The 23,428-nt window shown below is 54.6% G+C and overlaps 2 protein-coding genes across 4 annotated transcripts; both read right to left on the reverse strand.

The window, feature by feature from the left end:
* Positions 1–2,185: 2,185 nt before the first annotated feature.
* Positions 2,186–6,097, reverse strand: DPEP3 (dipeptidase 3). The gene is made up of 10 exons (XM_030886597.2): positions 5,898–6,097; positions 5,622–5,748; positions 5,055–5,184; positions 4,825–4,966; positions 4,495–4,564; positions 4,223–4,399; positions 3,880–3,964; positions 3,225–3,300; positions 2,586–2,721; positions 2,186–2,494 (listed from the first exon to the last, which is right to left on the reverse strand). The coding sequence occupies exons 1-10, from the start codon at positions 6,095–6,097 to the stop codon at positions 2,261–2,263; spliced, it is 1,377 nt and encodes a 458-aa protein (XP_030742457.1). The 3' UTR covers positions 2,186–2,260.
* Positions 6,098–12,403: 6,306 nt separating this feature from the next.
* Positions 12,404–21,685, reverse strand: LOC101664648 (dipeptidase 2). Of its 3 annotated transcripts, XM_045293766.1 has the most exons (12): positions 21,564–21,685; positions 20,613–20,722; positions 17,428–17,675; positions 17,092–17,218; positions 16,672–16,801; positions 16,449–16,590; positions 16,059–16,128; positions 15,793–15,969; positions 15,483–15,567; positions 14,989–15,064; positions 12,797–12,932; positions 12,404–12,712 (listed from the first exon to the last, which is right to left on the reverse strand). In XM_045293766.1, exons 3-12 carry the CDS (start codon positions 17,628–17,630, stop codon positions 12,488–12,490), a joined length of 1,371 nt encoding a protein of 456 aa, XP_045149701.1. In that variant the 5' UTR covers positions 17,631–17,675; positions 20,613–20,722; positions 21,564–21,685; the 3' UTR covers positions 12,404–12,487. The 3 variants fall into 3 exon arrangements, with proteins under 3 accessions (XP_045149701.1, XP_030742398.1, XP_045149702.1); XM_030886538.2 differs by lacking the exon at positions 20,613–20,722; XM_045293767.1 differs by lacking the exons at positions 20,613–20,722; positions 21,564–21,685 and adding an exon at positions 18,367–18,572.
* Between the last annotated feature and the right edge of the window lie 1,743 nt (positions 21,686–23,428).

Below are 23,428 nucleotides of genomic sequence, written 5' to 3' on the forward strand. Positions count from 1 at the left end.
AAAAAAAAAAAGCGGAAACATATGAAAAATACCATTGTTCTCTGACCTCTTTGGAGCTATATTGCTGCAACACAAATCCCCTTGCACATGAAGGGTCAACAGAAGCATGCGTTTCATTCACAGCGCTGCGGTTTGTGGAAAACTCAGGAGGGACAGCCCTGCCCTGTGTGGCATCAGCTGGGGCTACAGGATCCACTTCCAAGATGACTCATGCTCATGACTTAGCAAGTTATTACTGGACAGAGGTAGTAGTTTAACTGAGGCTGTGGGTCAGGGGCATTGTGTCCTCTACATCAGGGACCGCTCCAGGAGCTGATTGACAGCTGTGTGACATAGGCTAAAGTCCAGGCGCAATCGTAGGGGATTACATTAAAAACAAAGACAAAAAGCCCTGTTGTCATCAAGTTGACTCTGAATCATAGTCACCCTATTGGACAGGATTGAAGGGTCCCCTTGGGGTTTTTAGGGTTCTAAACCCTGTTTTCAAATGGTTTTATTGCCATATAATTCAATATTAAAACTGAAAAGGGCTGGGCAGCCATCACTCCACAGGTTGTAAATCACTGAGGAGCCTGTCACATCTTTCTCTCCCATAATGTGGCTGGTGGATTAGAACTGCTAGCTTTTGGGTTAGCAGCTGACTGCTTTAACCATTGTCCCACCAGGGCTTCATTGAACAGTGGCTCTTAAATCATGGGTCCCCTGAAACCGGTGCCTGGGACCTTATTTGGAAAAAGGATCTTTGCAGATGTAATTAAGGCTCGTGAGATGAATTCACCACGAATTCATGGAGGGCCACAAATCCAGTGACCAGGGCACTTATAAAGGAAAGGGGAGGGAGACTTGAGACAGAGACAAGGGACAGAAGGACCACAGAGCTCACAGTCATACAGCCCCAAGCCAAGGAGCCACCAGGAGCTGCAAGAGGCAGAATAGGATGATCTCCTTGGGCTTCACGTCCAGAACATAAGGATGGAAAGGCCATTACGTGATGATGACAGTTTCCGTTCATCAAGAAAACAGATTATCAACATTAATGCACCTAATAAGATCATTTCACACATTTGAGTAAAAACTGCTGAGAACTGCAGGGAGACACGGATAAGGGATAAGATCTAATCCCAGTAGCAAACTTCTTATCTTATATCGATTGTTTATAATGGCTCTGCTTCTCTTATCAAACGCTGACTAATCCAAGAACATGGTGAGAAGGATGCTCTCTATCAGATGGCATAGGGTGAAGCTGCCACCACGAAGACGGGGCATCGCTACAAAGAAGATAAGGAGAGACAGGCACCAGACTTCCAGAGTCCCGAGCCTGACTTCTAAGTCCAACTCTTACCTTGAATTTGCGTGGCAGTTAGGATAGCCAGAGGTTTGCCTCAGAATATAGTAATAATGTACCTATGATGTGTAAGAAAATTAAAGAAACATTTCCAGATACACTAAGACATCTTTAACAATTAAACAAAGTCACTGCCGTTGAGCCAATTTTGACTGATAGCGACCCTACCGGACAAGATAGAAATAAATGCCCCGGTGAGATTCTGAGACTGTACATCTCGATGGGAGAAGAGAACCTTGTCTTTCTCCCACTTAATGACAGTATAGTAATAATGTTTCTATGTGTCTCATAAAAGTACCTGTTTACTATTATGAGCCATTAAAAAACAATGGTCTTCCAATATTTAACTATAATACTCTTCCTCGGATCTTAAATAGTCTTCATGAGAGGTTGGCTTATAACTCTGGGTCGTGGTTCATCAGACATTGATAAAGCAGGGCCTGCTGGTAGCCCAAGTAAACGGATCCAAAATCAGAAACCGAGTCCCACATAACGGGCATGTGACTTAGTATTTCAGTTCCAGGCAAGCACCTGGAGCCTGGCTGTGGCTCACTCGTGGAGGAGACGGACCCTGGAGTCGGTGCCTTTGTGCACCTCTGTGGGCTGGAGGCTATTGCAGCCTTTGGTGAGGCGCCTCTGCCCTTCCTGAGAACCCAAGCTGAGGGCAGAGGAGACCACTGACTGGGGGGAGCTGGGGCCAGACCACATGACATGACCCTCCCTACCCAAGAGCACATGGGGGCGGTGTGTGTTAGGGACATGTGCCCATCAGACCCCGCTCCCACCCGGGAAGTAGGAAAGACACACACTTGGCTCAGTGACAAAATGTTTGTAGTCATCTTTTGCTTGTGCCTGGTTCCTGGGAGGGAAACCTTTTGGGGAGTCTGTGATGGCCAAGGTGACGTGTGGGCCAGGTCACCAGAGCCACAGGATGAGGATTGGGAAGGTGGAAGCAGCCAGCAGGGCTGGGAGGAGAGGCGGGGAGGCTCTGAAGGATGTCTGGAGGCTCTGACTGGTTGGCCACCTGTTCAACCCTAGGTAACGCTCGTCCCGGGACGGAGGCAGGTGGTAGGAGTGGCAGGACAAGTCCAGAAGCCTGTCGGGAAACTCGTCCTCCACAGGGTTCTGCCCACGGTTGTCCTCTCTCACCTAGGAGTGGGAACCATCAGTCGGTGGCTCTTACAGCCCCCTCCACACCCACTCAAACCCCTGGGCTGTCCTTTTGCCCAGCCTTGTGTACCTGTTCCACTTGCCGGAAGACCCTCAGTAGGTTGCCGCGAAGGACACCCCGGAGCTCCTCCTCACTCCAGCCCCGTCTCAGCAGTTCTTCTATCAGCACCGGGTAGGTAGATACATCCTCCAGCCCTTGAGGAAACCTGGGTGGCCACCCACCAGGAAGCTGTGGGACCTCACCCTTGAGTGAGGCCCAGGCCTTCTACTCTCGGTGTGTACAGGGCCCACTGCCCGCATAGCCCCAGCCATGTATCTGGGAAAAGGGAGGCTGGGGGAAGCCCTGTTCTTCAACCTGCTGAGGCAACTTTGGCAGCTCCTTGAGGGCTGAGCTTTTGTGCGGCCTCTGCTGGCTGAGCAGACAATCAGCCTGCTGCAGGTCTGCTGGGTCAGAACTGGGTGGCTGAGCTGTGACTGGGAGGGGAGGAGTTCTAAGTAAATGTCATGACCTGGAGTGGGTCCACTGGGCCACAGGGGACACATGGAGTATTCTGGAAAGAGGCCCTGAGAGGAGAGAGATGGCAGGTTGACTGGAAGACCCGCGCCTGTGGTCGACGCCTGAGGATGGGAGGACCACAGGACAGGAGGCTGAGAATCAAGGCTTCCCTGCTGATCCCTAGGCTGAGACAAAACTGAGGAAGATACTCACCGGCCAGACCCATCATAATTTCCACTAATCCCGATGAACTCAGATCCAATGACTTCCCTGATGTGATCGAAGTGATCTAGAGGGGGAGGGGGTGGGTGTTTGAGACTGGAATTAGACCCTGGGCCCTTGCTGATTCTCTGGCCCTCGCCGATTCCTTGGCCCTCAGTTCTCCAAGCCAGACAGTTGACTCTCTAGGGTTCATGGTCAATTGTGAGTTCTGCAGTGGCTACAGGTTGGGCTGTGAATCAGGAACAGAGCTCAGCACTACCCCTTTAGGTCTTTTCCTGCCCAGGAGTAAACTTTCCCTGTGTGCCTTGAGAGTTTAGCGTGATCCTTCCCATCCCGCCCAGAGACGTGGGGAAGAGAGAGGTCCCAGGACTCAGAACCAGAGAGGCCGAGGCCTGAGTCTGAGGCTTCCATCACAGGCCAGGCCAGGGTCCTCTGGGAGCCTGACCAGAAACAGACTGTTAAAAGCTTACTGCTGTATTCAGCTTCCTCTCCACTCCCACCTGGGTGGTACTGCAGAGCTGTCTGTGCTGCCCTGGGCTCAGAGGAGATCAGAGGTCTGCCCATTACACAACAGGTACGCCAGACTGAGGGCCCAGCTGTCCCAAGGTCCCAGCCAAGCTGCACAAGGATCCGGGGCAGGGCTCACCTGCCACAGTGGACACATTGGCTAGCAGGTTGCACTGCAGGACCCCCATGGACAGTGTTACCATCACGACACCGCCGTTCTTCTTCTAGAGGGACAGACAGATAGATAGACACTCAGCTCGGCCCACCCAACCTGACTGGCCGGCCTCCTAGGCAAGGCTCCCCAGCAGCACAGTGGATCTACTGTCTGGGGGTATGGGGCTTATTTGGGCCTGGGTTTTGGAGATGGTGAAGCTTTGGGTGGAAGGGAGTATGAGACCTGGGATGGTCACCTTGTTCAGGATCAAGAGTCTCTGTACAGAGTGTGCTAGCCCTGTATTCAAGGGCTGAGGGTGACGGCTCACCAGAAGCTGTAGCGTGTCATCAGGGACATTCAGCATGTAGTTGCACACAGCCCTGGCGGCTGAGTGGGAGAAGATGACGGGAGCCTGCGACACCTCCAGGACCCGCCGCACCAAAGCGTCCGATCCATAGGATAAGTCCACCATCATGCCCAGGAGGTTCATTTGCCTCACCACCTTCTGCAGGGGCGGGTTGGGTGGGTGTCAGGGCCTCCATGTGTATCTGGGAGTGGGAAGGTGGGGATGGGGGGGGAGATAGGAACAAGGCTCCTCACCTCACCAAAGCTGGTCAACCCGCTGATGTTGATGTAGAAGTTGTGTTTAAATTTGGCGACACTCTCTGCCCTGCAGGACAGCCAGGAGAGGGTACAGCTGGCCATACCATGCCCAGACCTCCAGCACCTGAGGGCTCTGTAGTCTGTCTCTCTGTCTGTTCTAGAAGCAAGGGCTTGGACTCCGTGGGTGGGGGGTGGGGGGACAGTTGCTTTCTGGGAGGGTGAGGGACCTGCGAGGAGTCCAGCTTCCCTCTAGGGGCCCTTTAGGGGTCAGGCCCATCCCTGGGACAGGCAGTCCCCCATTACACTTTGGCCAGGCCCTGTGCTCACCAGGGTGTGCTGCAGGTGGAGGTGAGTGTCAGGTAGCGCACGCCCAGCAGGTAGAAACTCCGAAGCACAGAGAGGCTGCTGTCTAATGAGTGACCGCCCTCCACGCCAATGAGACAGGCCAGCTTCCGAGTGTTGTTCAGACCTGGATGAATAAGCATCACCTGGTTAGGGCTGCAGGGTCAGCGCACCAGACTGAGGATCTGGAGATTTCACCCCACCCACCAGCCCACCTGCAGCTGTGGTCACAAGCTCCAGCTCAGGGTAGGCGGCGCACAAGCGGTGGATGAGGTCAATCTGCTCCAAGGTAATGCGCACGGCATCCTGGTCCTGGGTCTGGCACGGGGCATGGGCTGCCCAGAACTGGGAGTAAGCCCGGGGTCCAGATTGAGGTTTGGGTGGTTTGGTCTCCAAATCCTCTAGCTACCACACCTGCCTTCGGGCCTGTTAAGGCTATTCTCTGTGACTCAACTGTGGGCTCTCGGCACAGCACGGCCTACCGTTTGTTCCTTCGCTAGCTGAATGCTCCAGGCCCAATCGACTGTGCCCTTTGTGGGGCCAGGAGCTCAGGCACTCGCATGGGATTTTCTGTCACGGTGCACGCCCCTAGAACCGGCGTGCCCATAGGGCTGGCCTGTCTGGATCTCCAAAGTCCCCTCACACCCCTGTAGCAGCATTAGGATATATTATGTCCCCGCCCCCATAGTTCCTAGTCCCCCAGAGGCCGGCCTCCCTAAGTTTACGGGGCCCCAGCATCCCCCAGCGGCCACGCAGTGGCACCTTGGGTGTCCCCGTGGTACCTGAGCGCCCACGAGGCCATCCCTCAGCTGGTCCAAGCTGGTCTGGTTCCAGCTGAGATTCCCCAGATTCACGGCCTGTATGCTGTTGGGGGAAAACTGGGCCAAAAGCTGAGGCAGGTCGTTGTGACTAGACAGGATGTCCAACAGGGAAGACAACCTTCAGGTCAGGCCCCTGCCCTCCCCCTTCCCCCCTTCCCCCTCCCCAAGGCTTTGAGGGGGTGCTGGGAAATGGCGGTGAGGGAGCCCCACCCCCCTGCTCTGGGGTGCCCAACACACCCGTCCACCAGCGGGAAGGCCCGCATCAGAGCCCGGGCACGCTGGCTCAGGCTGGGGGCGCGGGGGGCGCCCGGCGCGGGGTCGGTGGCGCAGGTTCTGTGCGCAGGTGGCGGCGGGAGCAGTAGCAGCAGCAGCAGCAGCAGCAGCAGCAGACACAGCTGGCCGAGGGCGCAGGACTCCTCGGAGTCTGCGGGTCGCATGGCGACGCGCGCGGAGGGAAGGGGGGAACTGGGGGCGGGAGCTTCAGTCCCACGGGGGATTCTGGCCAACTGGCGCCAAGCACGGCCCGAGTCACCAGACCCCACGAGGGACGCGTGGGGAGCCGGGACGCCACACCACGCGGTCGCCAGGGGGCGCTATGGCTCTTCCGCCCACCGCCTAGGGGGCGCTCTCGCGCCAGGCCGGCCTCTCTGGGCCGCTCGCCGCCCTCGGTGGGCGTGGGGGTGCGGGTGGGGGAGGTGTGCCCTGTGTGCGTGTGTTCCTCTCTCTGGTTCGACCGGAAGGAGCGCCTGGTGTCCTCTAAGCGGGAGGAAGATGAGGCCGCCTGTCACCATAAGGATCTCATCTCAACCAAGGGCTCAAGTAGAGAGAAAATGTTTGGGAAATGATGATGGCAACGTCTGGACACGTGTGCTCGAGACAATGGATGTATGGATTGTTTATTAGAGCTGTAAGAGCCCCCAATAAAAGGATTGATTAAACTAAAAATTTTAAAAAGGATTTAATCTCAGGAAACCACCCCCCACAGGGTCCCGGTGAGTCTAAATGTCAGTCCCATGGGGCCTCGTGGGGGGTTTTCCCCGGAGACCGAAAATAAGGCTCCCCCTACCCCAACCAGTCAAATATTCCCATAAATGCTACAGTCCTGACTTAGAAGAGTAAATTACACATGTACATTTGGACTGCCAGAAATATTCCTTGCATATTGCCCCATGGAAAGTACACTCTTAAGATCAGTATTATGCTTCCCTCCAGAAGAATTTACTTCAGAGGACAGTAGTGAAGCAAGCTCAGGGAGAGGGCACACAGAAGCAAATGAAGGGGGAGGAAGAGAGTGGAGCACATCCTGGCCCACCAAGCCTTGCCGATGATATCCCCACTCAGAGCAGCCAGTGCACATAGGGGACCATATGGCCGGCCCCACTACAAGACACGACATCCCTCACTGACCTATAACCCTACAGGGCACCACACTGGTGACACAGTGTGGGAATTGCACACGATCTGACCTCACCACACCAAGGAAAACAGTAAGGACGTGCAACAGAACAGCAAAGGGAGCAGAGCAACCAAGTCCCCAGGGAATACCAAAAATAGACGTTGGGGTCAGAGCATGGCACCCCATCAGACTCAACTGGAAAACACTCCTAAAGGTCAACAAACAGACCTTAAACTATTTACAGGCTTTTTTTTTTTGTCATTGGTTTTTTTGTTGTAGCTGTTGTTTTCTTTTGTTGCTTTGTTTTGCTCTGTTTTGTTTTTGTGCTTATTATCATCTCTGCAGGTCTATCCAGATAAGAGACTGGATAAATAATCTGGAGGAGAAAACAATGGGACCAACGGTTGGGTGGTGGACAAGGGAGAGGGAGAGGTGGGGGAAAGGAAGTGGTGTTAATAAGCCCAGGGACAAGGGAACAACAAGTGATCCAAAATCAGTGGTGAGGAGGGTGTAAGAGGCCTGGTAGGGCTTGATCAAGGGCAATGTAACTGGAATTACTGAAACCCAAGTGAAGGCTGAGCATGATAGTGGGACAAGAGGAAAGTAAAAGGAAATAGAGGAAATAATTAGGCAAAGGGCATTTATAGAGGTCTAAATACAGGCATGTACATATGTAAATATATATGATGATGGGGAAATAGATCTATGTGATAAGAGTTGTATGAGCCCCCAATGAAATGATTTTAAAAAAATCCGTATTATGGGGGCAGTTCTACCCTGTCCCATCAGGTCCCCAGGAGTCTGAATTGACCCAGTAGCAGTTGAGTGTGTTTGGTTTCTGTTATTTTAGTGACACATGTGCTGGCCTTCTCTGACAGGTTTCTGCTTTGCGTGGGTTTCAGCTTTCACAGGTCTGAAAGAAGGGTGAGTGCCCTTCTTAAGTCAGCCTTGAAGTAGAACATATGAAAATCAGAGCACTTAGACCCAGTTCCATTATCTAATGCCAGTTAGTCAGCCATCTTTCTACGCATAAAGAGCTTAAAGCAAAAAAAAAAAAAATCCGTGTTATGGGATCACACCATCTTGTTTTAGCGTCTTATGATTGCATGTTATTTCTGGACACTTAGTCATAGACCTACAGCAAAAGGCTGTGGAGGAGGGTAGAACTCTGAAGGTACAAATGTTCTGAGGCAAGGCTTTGACGGGGGGAATGGGGCCCTAGGAAATGGTGGGGGATATGTAAACATGCTAATGGTGGCCATATTGGGAAGGGGTGACCTACTCAAGGTCACCTTTTGCCTTCTCTGTGGTGTCACCATCCTGTGAAGGAAATTCTGGTGGGGCTGGAGAGGGCTAATGGGGTCCAAGGGCATTGGTGACCACACCAGAGCAGAGCTGAGCAATGAAAGGGGCTGGGGTCTGGGTGTCCCCCCACCACCACACACACACACACTCCCCTCAGGTGGGAGGAGAGAGCTGCTTGAGTGGTTAGTGGCTCAGGACAACTGTGAGGGAGGAGCTGGAGAATCTTCCAAGGCAGAGTAGGTGGGACCAGGTCCTGTCTGGGTCATGAACTCACTTGGGACAGAAGTCCTCCTCTTAGACCAGACTGGACAGTGTCATGAATCATTTCCTGCTAGGAGAGCCATGGTGTCTGGGGAGCTGATTTCAGAACAGCATCTGGGCCACAGCTGAACGGTCTGGGCGTGGGCCAGTTCTCGTCAGGCTGAAAATCGAGTTCCTCCTCCTCTGCATCTATCTGCTGCTTCCCGCCCAGGTCTCCCCAACAAGTGGGCCTCCCTTCAGGATCCCAGCAGCAAGACCTGGGCCTCAGGTTGGCCTCTACCCATCCCCTCTGCCTCTTTTTTGGGTTGTGGGGGTCAGCACCATTTGCCCCCAGCTTTTACTCACTGGGGAGGAACAACAAGAGGGATCAAGGGGTGTTGCTCTGCCTGCTTGGACCCCTGAGTGAATTCTGCCTTGGAGTGCCAAGTGACTGGGGACCATATAGTGAACGACAAGGTTGCTGGCAGTGTCTCAAACATCCCCAAGCACTGCATTTACAGTGGTGTCTATATCCACCTTAGGTCAAAGGGAAGGGCAAAATGTTTGAAAGTAGTTTCCAAAAAATATCATCCAAGGCCTAGGCAAATGCAGCTGAAAAGTAGCTGGTTAGGGGTGATTCCGTACAATCCCACGCCTCTGGACAACTAGGAAAGTTGGGCAAACTAGACCAAAGTGTTTTCTGTCTCTCTCCCAAAAGTTCGTGGAAAATGAGAGAGAACGGATTTTTTGCCCATGACGTCTTTGAGGCCCTCCTTGTAGAAAACATTTGCTCAAAGTTGGAGAATCACAGTGATACCTTGGTTGCTGTTGGGCCCCAAGCTTGAACTTTCCACGACCACAACGGCAAAGCTCTGTCTGCATAACTTCACTTGACTGTCACATGGAAAATAAGACTTGAAAAACCTATACCGGCCAAGAGTGAGTCTGGTGTGCAATCTCGCAGCAGCAGACACAAAAGGGGCGCTTTCATCCAAGCGCCACGCTGGCTCAGACAACAGCCGGTACTTCTGTCATTGTGCTTTTTTTTTTTAATCATTTTTTTGGGAGTATGTGTAACTCTTATCACAATCCATACAGCCATCCATTGCGTCAAGCCATTCTCAAAACATTTTCTTTCTACTTGAGCCCTTGGTAGCAGCTCCTCGTTTTTTTTCCCCTCCCTCTCCCACCCTCCTTCCTGAACCCTTGATAATTTATAAATTTTTTTTCATGTCTTACACTGTCCGATTGTCTCCCTTCACTCACTTTTCTGTTGTCTGTCCCCCAGGGAGGGACCTTGTGATCGGTTCCCCCATTCTCCCCCACCTTCCCCTCCCCTCCTGGTATCGCTGCTCTCAGCACTGGCCCTGCGGGGTTTATCTGTCCTGGATTCCCTGTTTCCAGCTCTGATCTTTACTAGTGTACATGCTCTGGTCTAGCCAGATTTGTGAGGTAGAATTGGAATCATGATAGTGGGAGTCAGGGGGAAGCATTAAAGAACTAGAGGAAAGATGTATGTTTCATCGTTGCTATACTGCACCCTGACTGGCTCATTTCCTCCCCAAGAACCTTCGGTAAGGGGATGTCCAATTGCCTACAGATGGGCTTTGGGTCCCCACTCCACACTCCCCCTTATTTACAATGACATGATTTTTTTGTTCTTTGATACCCGATACCTGGTCCTATCGACACCTCGTGATCACACAGGCTGGTGTGCTTCTTCCATGCGGGCTTTATTGCTTCTCAGCTAGATGGCTGCTTATTTATCTTCAGGTCTTTAAGACTCCAGACACTGTATCTTTTGATAGCCGGGCACCATCAGCTTTCTTCACCACATTTGCTTATGCACCCACTTTGTCTTCAGCGATTGTGTCGGGAAGGTAAACATCATGAAATGCCAGTTTAATAGAACAAAGTATTCTTGCATTGAGGGAGTACTTGAGTGGAGGCCCAATGTCCATCTGCTACCTTAATACCAAACCTATAAATATATGCACATAGATCTATTTCCCCATCCTCATATATATATTTACATATGTACATGCCTGTATTTAGACCTCTACAAATGCCCTTTGCCTCTGAGCCATTGGGTTTTTTTGAAGCGCTTTATTTGTGTAAACTAGCATAACCGTGTTCCGAAGAACGTCAGAGACACCAGCAGTCAAGCTGAGAGGAAAACTGTGAGGACCACGATCGCGTGAAAGAAACACATTGCAGAATTTGTGGCTAAGTCGATGTTATGAACATTTTTTTAAAAACGCGCTTACAGCAGCGAATGTAGCAAACGGTGGGAGACCGTTAACCACGAAAGCAAACAACCCAGGCCATCGCAGAGGTTGAAGCGCTGACTGTTCGTTTGGCTCGGTCAGAAACAGCCGGTGGCTGTCCTGAACACGGCGACATGGAAGAGGGCGAACGGCCTCCCCCATTGTGGGAAGCAGAAAGATTTCTCCCAACTTGTCTCCCCAAATACATGCCAAACTTAGCTGCTTGCTACACGTGGCAAATGACCTACAGAAGTAGGTCAGCGGTTATTCTCCCTGAGGGTTATCAGCCATCTAGAGCAAGCAGTCACCACAGTTTATCCCACAACAGGTAGGGCCCACTCCCTTCTGATAAGGACAGTAGTTGTCTGTTTCCTTGTAGGAGACCCCAGAGAGGTCAGGCCCACCCAAGGGTGACCAAGGTTAGGCCACCATCATGAATCTAGGGTCTGCCCTTCTTGTTACATGTATACCTCTAGTCCCTCCCATTCCTATGTGCACACCCCCAGCTCATCCCCTTCCTGTCACACTTATGCCGATCATACATCCCCTTCCTATGGTGTGTATGCCTATTGTGCTGCCCCTGTGACATGTGGTTAACTGTAATCACGCCCCCCCCCCTAAGTAATGATAACCCTTGGTTGGCAATAAGGTGGAGCTCTCCTGCTCTTCTCCTGGGCTCTCCCCACGAGGACCACCAAGTGAGGCTGAGGTGAGCATGCTACCATGGGTCTGCCTCCATGACTTCACGCTCTCTTCTGTCTCTCACGCTTTCCATGACTGCACTGTAATCTTTACTCAGTGTCGCCGTACAATCGCGCCTACCGGACCAGAGACGATGTGTTGGGGGCCCTCCTTTCCCCTGCACACCGTGATTTAAAGTCCCGGGGAAAATACATTTCTATGGGCAATCTTTGAGCCTCAGATCCAATTATCTGGTTTTCCAGGATTTCTTAATGGAAAAATATGTTCAGTTCTCGACCACAAATTTAGAACGAATTGAATTCGACTACCGGATGGCTGTACTTGGTGAAGATCCATGGAAGCTGGAAGCAAAAGGGCTGGGCCTGGCCTCGGAGGCGGTTTCTTTCCCCTCAGGTGTGATGGGGCTCAGGAAACAACAGGGATTAGGGCCCATGGCCCACACAGGTAAAGGGGGCCCCGAGAAACACGCTTGGCTTTGCGCTGGGACACATAGGAATCCGCTCCGGGTGGCAGGCCGGCAGCTGGGTATTCCTCTGTGCTCTGAAACCATGTGTTCTAGACGCTGTTGCCAGCCGCCTGCCAGTTAGGTTCTGCCAGTAAGAGTTGGCAGAGGGAATGGAAAGGTAGAAGCCCTTGTTTTAGCGCCTGCCCAGGCTGCTCCAGCTGCCATGTTGCCCCACCCCAACCTCCTGCCTCCTCTGCCAGCTGCCTTTGGGTCTGACTTCTCTCAGGATTGTGTTCGGGGAGCTGTGAGGTCTCCTCCCCCATCAGCGCTGGGCGTCCATACTTCTCACACACACACCCCACTGCCAAGAAGGACTCTCATGGCAGCGTTCATATTGCAATGTTTATTTTCTGGAAATAGTTGTGCCTGGGGCGGACACAGCTCTCCAGCGACATCCGGCAGGGCTGGCCAGTCACCAGAACCACAGGAGGAAGCCTGGGAAGGTGGCAACCACCGTGAGGCCCACCATGTGGGGAGAGGAACTGGGGAGTGACCACCTGGATGGCCACTTGGGTGTCCAGTGGGTTGGTATCTCTGTCAGCTTTGTCCGAGGGAGGACGGAGCGGCAGGCGCTGCCCAGCTGTTCACTTGGGAACTCATCCTCAAGGGGCCTTCGCCACTGGTTCTCCTCTCGGACCTGGGAGGGGCAGGTGGTGGGCCAGGTTTATCCCAGCCCCAGCCCCGCCCCGCCTCCCGCGACCCTCGGCCCGGCCCCACACACCTGTTCCACCTGTCGAAAGACGCGCAGCAGGTTTCTGCGAAGGACACTTCCAAGCTCCTCTTCGCTCCAGCCCCGTCGCAGCAGCTCCTCTATCAGCACCGGGTAGGTGGATACGTCCTCCAGCCCCTGAGGGAACCTGCAGGCCAACCATTGGGGCTCAGCCCTGTCCAGGGCCCCCTAAGCCCCAGGCCTACTCAGATGTGGGAAATGGAGTCTGGGAGAGAGGAAGCGATGTGTTCCACTCTTTATCCTTTAGAAGGAAGAAGCCTCCAAGCGTCCTTGAAGAGTAGTCAAAACTCATTGAATTGAATTGTTCAGATCTCTGCCTTTTGTGGAATGCAGGTTTTCCTCCATTAAAAAGAAGAGGGTCTTCCTGCTGACAAGACACACGGAGCTAGGCCAGAGCCCTGGAGCTGGAGGAGCCACGTGGAGACCCATGCCAGCGCTGAGATGGTTTCACCACCACTGGATACACACACACACACACAAAGAGGAGGAGGTGGAAGAAACCTTCTTAAGAACATGATCGCTGAAAACAAAATGGGTGCAAAAGCAAATGTGAAGAAAGCTGATGGTGCCCGGCTATCAAAAGATATAGGGTCTGGGGTCTTAAAGGCTTGAAGATAAACAAGGAGCCATCTAGCTCAGAAGCAACAAAGCCCACATGGAAGAAGCACACCAGCCTGTGTGATCACGAGGTGTTGATGGGATCAGGTATCAGGCATCTAACCCAGGAATAAAGTCATACCCAAGGTGAATGGGGGCGGGCATGGAGTGGAGACCCAATGCCCATCTGTAGACAATTAGACATCCCTTCACAGAGGAGTCATAGGGAAGAGATGAGCCAGTCAGGGTGCAATATAGCACCGATGAAATACACAACTTTCCTCTGGCTCTTTGGTGCTTCCTTCCCTCCACTATCATGACCTCAATTCTACCTTACAAATTGGATTAGAGCAGAGCATGCATCCTGCTACAGATAAGAGGCAGCAACACAGGGAATCCAGGATAGATAACCCCCTCAGGGCCAACAAGGAGAGTAGAGATACCAGGAGGATTAGAGGAGACTGGGGGAAGAAAAGGGGAATCGATCACAAGGATCAACCCCTTTCAGGGGGACGGATAACGGAAAAGTGGGTGAGGGGCTACAGGACGATGTAAGATATGGCAAAAATAATCCTTAACTAATCAAGGGTTTGTAAGGGAGGGTGGGTGGGGAAGGGAGGGGGAAGAAATGGGAAGCTGCTATCGGGCTCAAGTGGGAAGAGAATACTTTGAAATTGATAATGGCAAAAAAGAAAAAGAGAAAATGATAATAGCGGGGCACATGTGCAAATGTGCTCGACACATTGGAGGAATGTATGGATTGTAATAAGAGATGCAAGAGCCCCCAGTAAAAGGATTTTTTAAAGTAAATAAATAAATAAAAAATTTAAAAAGAACTTGGGTCGATTTACAAACTATCAAGAATTCATGTGGGAGGGAGGGGGGAGGGATAACCAAGCTGATAGCAAGGGCTCAAGTAGAAAGAAAATGTTTTGAAAATGGTGATGGCAAGGAGCCCTGGTGGCCCAGAAGATTAAGGGTTGGCCTGCTAACCACAAGGTTGGTGGTTCAAACCCACCAGTCTCCCCAGAGGATAAAGGGGAAGTTGTCTGGTCTCAGGAAAATGATGATGGCCACCAATCCTTGATGAGATTCCCGCTCAGAGCAGCCAATCCACAGAGAGGACCATATGGCTGGCCCCACTATGAGACACGACATCCCTCACTGACCCATAGCCCTACAGGGGACAACACTGGAGACACAGTGTGGGAATTGTGCCCGATCCCACCACACCGAGGCAAAACACTAAGGACATGCAACAGAACAGCAAAGGGAACAGAGCAACAAAGTCCCCAGGGAATACCAAAAATAGACCTTGGGGCCAGGGCTTGGTGCCCCAACACACTTGACCAGAAAACACTCCTAAAGGCCAACAAACAGTCTGTGAACTAAAAAGAAAAAGAAAATGATGATGGCAACAAATGTACAAATGTGCTTGGCACAATGGATGGATTGTGATAAGAGTTGTACGAGCCCCCAATAAAATGATTTTAAAAGGTCCTGAGGACCACAGTATGGGGACATGGTGGCTGTGAAGGTCCCACGGATGCACACAAGGCCCAGACAAACCACGGGTAAGCACTTACTGGCCGGCCCCATCGTAATCACTACCAATGCCGATGAACTTGGATCCAATGACGGCCCTGATGTGGTCGAAGTGATCTAGGGGGATGGGGACAGTAGTGTGAGCTTCCAGGGCAGGGCTGGGGTGGGCCTGGACTGGGCTGTGCTGATCCCCATCCAAGGCCATTCCCATGCAAGCTTCACCTCCCTCCAGGCCCCTTGAGGGTATGGTGGGGGACCCTCTCTAGTGCTCCAGAGGGTAAGAGAGGGACCCGGGGCTATAAGTGACAAAGACCAGAGGGGCTACCCTGCAGAGGGCATCTCGGTGTGACTGCCTCCCTGCCACGCCCCACACCACTCTCACAGTACTGGTGCTTTGTGCTCCCCTCCCTGTTGTGGGATTTGGGGGGTTGTGACTAGTACTCGTGTGTGGGTCAGACTGCTGGGATGATCCTCAGGCCCCTCGAGGCTTCAGGTTCAAAGTCTGAGCTGTTCAGAGTCCAGGGTGGGGGCTCACCTGCCACGGTGGACACGTTGGCTAATGGGTTGCACTGCAGCACACCCATGGACAAGGACACCATCACGATGCCGCCGTTCTTCTTCTGCAGGGGTGGACAAAGGGACACTCAGCTTGGCTCCCTGGGAGGACATTCACCGCTGACTTGGAGGGTCATTTCTCTGGGTTCACGTGAGCACCTGGCTTCAAGAGGTCACACGCTGGGCTCTGTGGGTTGGCAGGGCAGCTGCAGGTGGGGGGGAGAGGGAGGGGCAGGGGTTCGCGTTCCAGGCCTCCTGGTGTGGATCCCAGGACCAGGGCAGTCTCTCACCAGCATCTTCAGGATGTCATCAGGGACGTTCCGGGTGTTCTCACATACGCCTCGGGCAGCTGAGTGGGAGAAGATCACAGGAGCCTTGGACACTTCCAGGGCCCGCCGTGCCACCGCATCGGAGACGTGGGACAAGTCCACCATCATGCCCAGGCGGTTCATTTCCGCCACCACCTTCTGCAGGGAGAGGTTGGAGGGGAGGGCCTCAGGGGTGCACCCCATTGTAGGGCGTGTGGGGCAGGCTGCGGAACTGGGTCTTCCCTCACCTCACCAAAGCTGCTCAGTCCGCTGACGTTGGTGTAGAAGGCATGGAGGCCTTTCATGGAGCTCTCTGCCCTGCAGGCCGGCCAGGACACCGTCTGACTAGTTGGCCACACCGTGGCCACCGGAGCCTGGCGGCCCCGGCAGACAGACTCTGTCTCTGGGCCAAGAGATGAACCTAGGCTGGGCTGTGCCTAGCCCTTAAAAGGTCACTGCTAAGGATGCAGTCTCCCTCCTGTGCAGAGAGTCCAGCTCCCCTCCCCATGCCTGGGTGTGCTCTGGATTGGGATCCGAACAGGAACCTTGGCCAGTGGGTCCTGGCGAAGAGTCCTTCGGCAGTACGCCTACACTGCTCTGCTCCCCCTCCCCCCCCAAATGCACCACACCGTGCTTACCAGGGCGTGTTGCAGGTATGGGTGAGGGTCAGGTAACGCACTCCCAACACATAGAAGGCACGCAAGACAGAGAGGCTACTGTCCAATGAGTGGCCGCCCTCCACGCCGATGAGGCAGGCCAACTTGTGGGTGCTGTTGAGGGCTGGGGACAGGTAGGTGGAGATGATCATGTTCAGGGGTGGCCTGTAGCATGAATCCATACCAGCCACCAGTAGCCGCCTACCTTTCACGGAAGTCACCAGCTCCAGCTCAGAGTAGGAGGTGCACATGCGGCGGATGAGGTCGATCTGTTCCAGGGTGAGGCGCACCGCGTCTCGGCCTTGTGTCTGGCAGGGCACGTAAGCGGACCAGAACTGGGGGAAGGTGGGAGAGGCGGCATTGGGTGGTGAGGAGTTGCCCTTGGAGCTCCACAGCCCGTACAGCATCCAGTGGGCCCAGAGGCCACCTGGGAGTTTGTCCTGTGCTCCCTTGCTGCCTGCTGCCCGGGCTCACTGGCGCCCCAGCAGCCCCGAGCATGTATGTCATGGCATTTTGGGTGATACTGTAGTGACTGAGTCCCCATGTCACTAAGGGGTGGGAGGCTTCATACTCCCCACCACACCCCAGCAGCCACATCGTGGCACCCCGAGTGTCCTCTTGGTACCTGGGCGCCCACAAGGCCGTCTCTTAGCCTGTCCAAATTGGTCTGGCCGAGTCTGAAATTGTGCAGGTTGACGTCCTGCAGTCTGTTCTGGTAAAATTTCCTCAGGACCAGGGGCAGGTCGTTGTGGCTGGAGGGATGTCAGGTAGCGACATGTGGATGAGCCTGTCTCCTGTACTGTCCCACGGACCATACACGTTCCCCCGAGGCCCGACCAGGGTCAGGGCAGAGTCCCTCCGGTCAGGAGGGGACAGAGGTGAAGGGGAGCGGTTTGGGGTGGTGGGAGGCGGCCCCCTCCCCTGCTCAGGCGCGCCCCGCCCCCACCCCAGCCCTACACACCCGTCCACCAGCGGGAAGGCCCGCATCAGGGCCCGTGCTCGCTCTCGGTAGTCCGGCCCACGGGGGGACCCTGGAGACGCGGTCGGGGTCGGGGCCCTTGCAGCGCCGGGCAGGGGTGCGGTAGGCGCCAGCAGCAGGAGCGGCAGCAGGAGCCGCATGCCCAGGAGGCGGCGGGGACCCTCGAGGCCTGCTGCGGGTGGCATGCTGCACGGGGCCTGGCAGGCTGGCGAGGGCCCGCTTGAGCGACCCTGAGAGGGGCAGGAGGGTCAGAGGGCGGCGATGAGGTCCTGACCCTCGATTCAGGAGACCCAGCGGCGGCCCCTTGCCCGCCACCCGCCTGCCGCGCCACCGCCAGGGGGCAGCACAGCCTTCCCGCCCTTGGGGGGGGGCGGGTCTCCGTCACGTGGTTCCCTCCCTGGCTCGAGGCTCCGCCCCGCGCCTGTCCTCGCGCCCCGGGGGCGTGGCCTGTCTCCTGTTCCCAGCCAGCTCTTCCAGCGAGTGGCCCTGAGGCCTCTTGGAAACACAGGTGGGCCTCCGGGGTGCGGGGGGGGTGGCTGCGGGAAGAGCTGGTTCACTCCCGGGAGAAAAGTTCACTCTGGAACCACGAAGGGGCACTGTGCCCCTGACCCCCTGCCTAGGTACCCAGCTCCTCTCGCCGCCACCTGATTCTCCCATGGGCAAAGACCCATTCCCCTGGGGGCCCACGCCCCAAACTGGCACCAGTGGGGGGCATCCTGCTGGTGCCCTCCCACCCTCCCCAGGCCGCCTGGGCCTCCACTGAGCCAGCACCTGGCTGTTGGGGAGGAGGGCCAGGGAGCATTTATTCAACAAAGCAGACCGCCTGGAGAGCAGCAGGCTGTTGGGGCAGGAAGTTGAGGTCATATCCTGAGCTGGGGAGCCCCCCTCCCCAGTCCCTTCCTCCCAGAGTAGCTGGCCTACCTGTTGGCCGGGATCCCTCCCACCTCTGGCTGGAAACCCTGGCAGCTCAGATGTACGGTTCCTCCAGACAGGCCTGGGACCAGCCTTCAGCTGCTACACTGGTCTTACCTCCCGGCTCCTGGGGCGCTTGCTCTCAGAGAAACCTCCAGGGCTGAGTCCCCCTCCTTGCTGGGCCGGGCCCAACCCATTCCTGGACATCATTACCCAATCTGCCTCCTGCGGGAACCTCCCCTCTTCACCCACCACTCACACTCCTGGGACAGGCCCTCAGATAGAAGTTCACTGGCATGACTCCAGGGTCTGTACCCAGACTCCTCCATCCCCTGCGGCCTCCTCTCTACCCCACCCCACCCCAGACAGCCTCTCCAGGTTTTGCCCTGAACCTCAGCACCTACTGTGTCACCTCTTTCAAGTGGCAGGCCTGAGCAGTACATGGATAGTGACATCAGTGGAGACTGGAGATCAGAGAAGCACCCCCCCGCCCCCCCAACAAAAGCAAAAGGACAACTCTAGCAAAGGGAGCTGGGCTACCAGGAGGGGGAGAGGCCCCAACCTGGGCGGTGGGGTGGTGGTGGAAGGGTTGTACACCAGATGTAGCCAGTGTCTGCTGCCCAGGGACTAAGGAAACCAAGGGAATGAGGCGAGGGTGGGGTGGGGTGGGGGTTGTTAGCTTCCTGGACAGGTGGCACCTGGAGGGCCCACATTGAGTCCCCCTAAGGCAGTACTGCAGAAACTGTCCTTGCATGTAGTGGCTTAGGAGCCCCATCTTCTTCCCCCTAACTCCCTACTCCTGAAGTGGCCCCTACAGGCACCAGCACAGTTAAGTGGAGAGAGGGACAACTCTTGGGTCTGCTATCTTCAAGGCAAGGATGTGGGTTTCCGGGAGGGGTGGGGTGGGGGGGAACAGCTTGCTCCCATGAAGTAGGACGGGCTGTGAAGAATGGGGTGGGCAGGAAGTCCCAACTAATCAATAGCAGCTACTGGTCGAGGTGGGGGTTGGCCAGGAGAATGCTGATCTTTGAACTCTTCTCCAGGGCCCAGATGGAGAACTTGAAGGCCTTAGGGGAAATTCACCCTGCCGAGATGGGCTCGGCTGAGCCAGGGAAGGTGGAGTCTGTCTCTGGAGAAACTGAGCAGCCTAATGGCCCCTAACAGCCAGGTTTGACCTGCAAACAAGCCAACACCGCTGTATCCCAGGGGTCTTAGAAGTGCTCAGACTTCCACACTCCAGGGGAGTGTGCACACTCATGCTGGAGGGGGAGGCCACCTAGAGGATGGCCTCCTCTCCCCCAAAGCAGTCCTGGTCATGCGGTGGTTAAGCACAAGGCCGCAAACCAAAAGATCCCTGTGAACGCACCAGCTACTTTGAAGAAGAAAGAAGTGTGTCCATGGATGACAGCTTTGGAGACTATGGGGCAGGTCTCCTCTTGTCCTAGAGGTCAAAGGGTAGCTATGGCTTGGATTAGACTAGAGAGCCATGTGTTTAGTTTTGGGTATCCTCTACCTTGCCCTCCCCAGCGGCCAGCTCCGTGCCTGCCCCGTACGCAGGGGAAACACACGCAGACCAGCCGAGCCTTGTTCTCCAGAAGCGGCCAGCATCAGTGACAAATCTGGACATGGACCATTTGGAGGCAAAGGTTCTGTGGAACAAGCAGGTGCTGCCAGTGGGCAAAAGGGGAAAGAGATGAAGACCGGGAAGTGGATGGCCCATCGCCCGAGGAGTGTCAGTCCTGAAGCTTCTTCCCCCACACTCCCATCACCACTTACAGCACCTCAAAATCCCACCGTGACAGCCTCTCTAAACATCTCCCAGGTGCATCCTTTCCTCTACCTCTTCCCAGAGATAGGCCATCTTCCCACTTTCCCCTCACCTCGCCTCCTGGTCTATTCACCTCCATTCCCTTCTTTTGAAAAATCTTATGTTGTTCTTCCGTGCCCCCACCCCGCCCCCAACATCCCCTGACTGCTCTGAGGGCAGACCACTTGCCTTCTTTTGTCTTTTAAGTTTTGGGAAGTCTGCTTCCCCTGGCCTCTCCAGCCTCAGGACATTGCACAAACTCCGCGCCCTCTAAACTCTGGCCGCAGGAGCCAAGCCGCCTCCTGCCCCAGGTCCTTGGCACCTGCTGTTCCCTCAGCCTCTTGGTGGTGCAGTTGAGATAGTTGTTGAGACAAAGTCTTGGCTTCTGGCAGAGGTGGATAAGCGGGCAGCTTCCCCTCCCCCCTCCCCATAGGCGGTGTTTACTTACTCAGTCAAAGGCCTGAGGACCAGCGAGGCAGGGGAGAATTAAGCTGCTCCCAGGAGTAAGTGTGTCCCCAGCTCACTGCCACCATGTCCATTTTGACTCACAACATCCCTCTAAGATAAGGCAGAACTGCCCGTGTGGGTTTCTGAGCCTCACTCTTTTTTTTGTTTGTTTTTTAAAAAACATTTTATTAGGGGCTCATACAACTGTTATCGCAATCCATACAGACATCAATTGTGTAAAGCGCATTTGTACTTCATTCTCAAAATATTTTCTCTCCACTTAAACCCCCGACATTAGGTCCTCATTTTTCCCCTCTCTCCCCGCTCCCCCCTCCCTCATGAGCCCTTGATAGTTTATAAATTGGTATTTTGCCATATCTTGCCCTGTCCGATGCCTCCCCTCACCCCCTTTTCTGTTGTCCATCCCCCAGGGAGGAGGTCACATATAGTCCCTTGTAATCGGTTCCCTCCTTCTTACCCACTCTCCCTCCACCCTCCCTGTTTCGCCACTCACACCACTGGTCCTGTAGGGCTCATCCATCCTGGATTCCCTGTATTTTCAGTTCCTATCTGTACCAGTATACCTCCTCTGGTCTAGCCAGACTTGCAAGGTCAAATTCTAGTCATGATAGTGGGAGCGGGGAGGAAACATTTAGGAACTAGAGGAAAGTTGTATTTCTCATCGTTGTTACACCGCACCCTGACTGGCTCATCTCCTCCCCGAGACCCCTCTGAGCCTCACTCTTTATAGGAGTAGAAAGCCTTGTCTTTCTCCCTCGGAGGAGCTGGGGGGTTCCAACTACGAACTTTGATGCACGCAGTCTTAACGTACAACCACCACGCCACCACCGGGGCTAACAGTGCACAAATAGGGAGTAGGGACCTAAGAAGGATGGCTTGGGCAGAGTTGCTTGGGCTACCTCACATGCCCAGAGTGCAGGTGGGGACTTACTCAGCAGCTAGCACCGTCCAAGTGATGGCCATGTCCACTGAACGTCCCTCGGGCCTGGAGGCTCATCCTGCCCCTGCGCCTCTCGGAGTGCTCCCCTGGTTCTCCTTGCATGATAGACTGCCCCAGTCAAAACCCCAAGTAACAGTCGCCCTCGCCAGAGGCCGCCTTCTCTAATCACCAAGCCGAGGCCACCCTTCCTTGAAGTGACAAACAACTAGCACATTTTTTCTTCCTCAAAAGGCAGGCAGGGCTTATCTCCCCAAGAGCAGTACTGTGCCCCTGAACGAACACGTCTCTGGTTCTCATTTCTACTCAGCTTCTCTCCCTACCCCCCACCTTTCTCTTCCGCACCGCTGCTTCACCGTCAGCCACCCCGGGCGCTGTGTGGTGGCCGGGGTCCCCTGTGCTCAGCTGTGGGCCCATAGCTCATGGTTGTGTTCTGCTGGGGCCAGGCAGTGTAGAGGATCTGGAGTGTAGGATCTCAGGAGCCAAGCCACACGTGGTACCTGGCATGCTCGATACCTCTGGCGGGGTGGCTTCTGGAGACCAGATGTTTAGGCGACTCTGACAGGCTCCTGGGGGCTGGCTCTCCTGCTGCCCTGTGTTGCTGAAGCAGCCATCCATCAGCCCTGGGGAGGCGGGTGGAGCCTGCGCAACAACTGGACCTATGGAGGGTGTCCATGGGATTCAGGTGGCATTCCCTGAACTGTGACATTCACTTGCTAGGGGACAAGGCCATGCCTGCCGACATGCCTGTGCCCTCTCTAAAATAGGGGCATGGACAAAACTTTCCACTCACTTCAGCTCAGCACTCACTGTTTCCTGGCCTCCGGTCTTGTCCCAACAGCAGCTTCCGGTGGAGGCTGCCCGCAGCCGAAGGTGGCAGGTGAACTCCGTGAAGCCATGACCCTGCGGTAGCTGCCCATCCCCGATGCCTGCCCATAGTGCTCCACCCATATTGGTGCCAGGCTCCGGAGGCTACTGCCTTCTCTCACCCCATAGGGGACGTGACAAGAGGAGCCAGGTTGACTGTGTGTCTGGCCTTGTGTGACCAGCCCACATGCTCACTCAACAGCCCATGGAGAAGAGGTGTCAACTAGAATACCCAGGTCCAGCTGCCAAGTGAAACTAGATCAGGACCCAAAGACCCCAGCCTTCAGATTTTGCAAGCTCTGCCCCTCCTCGGAGTCCCCCCCAAGAACAAAGAAATTATCCTTCCAGATGCCCCCACCCCAATTCCCAGAAGCCTTGCTGCTGTGCTGTTGATCAGGACCTTCCAATCAGCCTGACGCAGCACAGCGGCCCTGTGTCCCACAGGACGGGATCCCGCCCGTCCTGCGTCCTCAGCACACCTGATTTCAGGTGTGAACCCATGATTGCAGCCACTGTGTCAACCTATAGTGGAGCTTCACTTCTGGGCACCTCGGTCTGTGAAATGCTGTGGATGGCAGTGACAGCCCAAAATCCATTTGCAGGGTCGCCTAATAGATTAAGCCTCTGTTGAATGCTTTTTTATCTTTAAGCAAGGCTATAGAGCAACGAGTGGTTCTCTACCTGTGGGTCGCAAACCCTTTGGGGGTTGAACGACCCTTACACAGGGGTCGCCCGATTCATAACAGCAGCAAAATGACAATGATGAAGTAGCAACGAAAATAATTTTATGGTTGGGGGCTATTAGTCTTACTTTAGAGAAACAAATCCACAGAAACTCATGTTTCTCCCCACGGCTGCTCCAGCATCCGGGGCTGCATTGGGGTAGGTCCATGTGGCTTCTCCTCAGGGATGTCTCACAGGAAGTGAGCCTTGTCAACAGAAGCAGGGAACTGGCTAAGGCAGCTGCACCCTGGTCAGACCATCAGAAAGCA

The sequence above is a fragment of the Echinops telfairi genome, unplaced genomic scaffold (genome assembly GCF_000313985.2).
Source record: "Echinops telfairi isolate 266 unplaced genomic scaffold, ASM31398v2 ScPeMD7_2291;HRSCAF=2852, whole genome shotgun sequence".
Classification (NCBI taxonomy): Eukaryota; Metazoa; Chordata; class Mammalia; order Afrosoricida; family Tenrecidae; genus Echinops; species Echinops telfairi.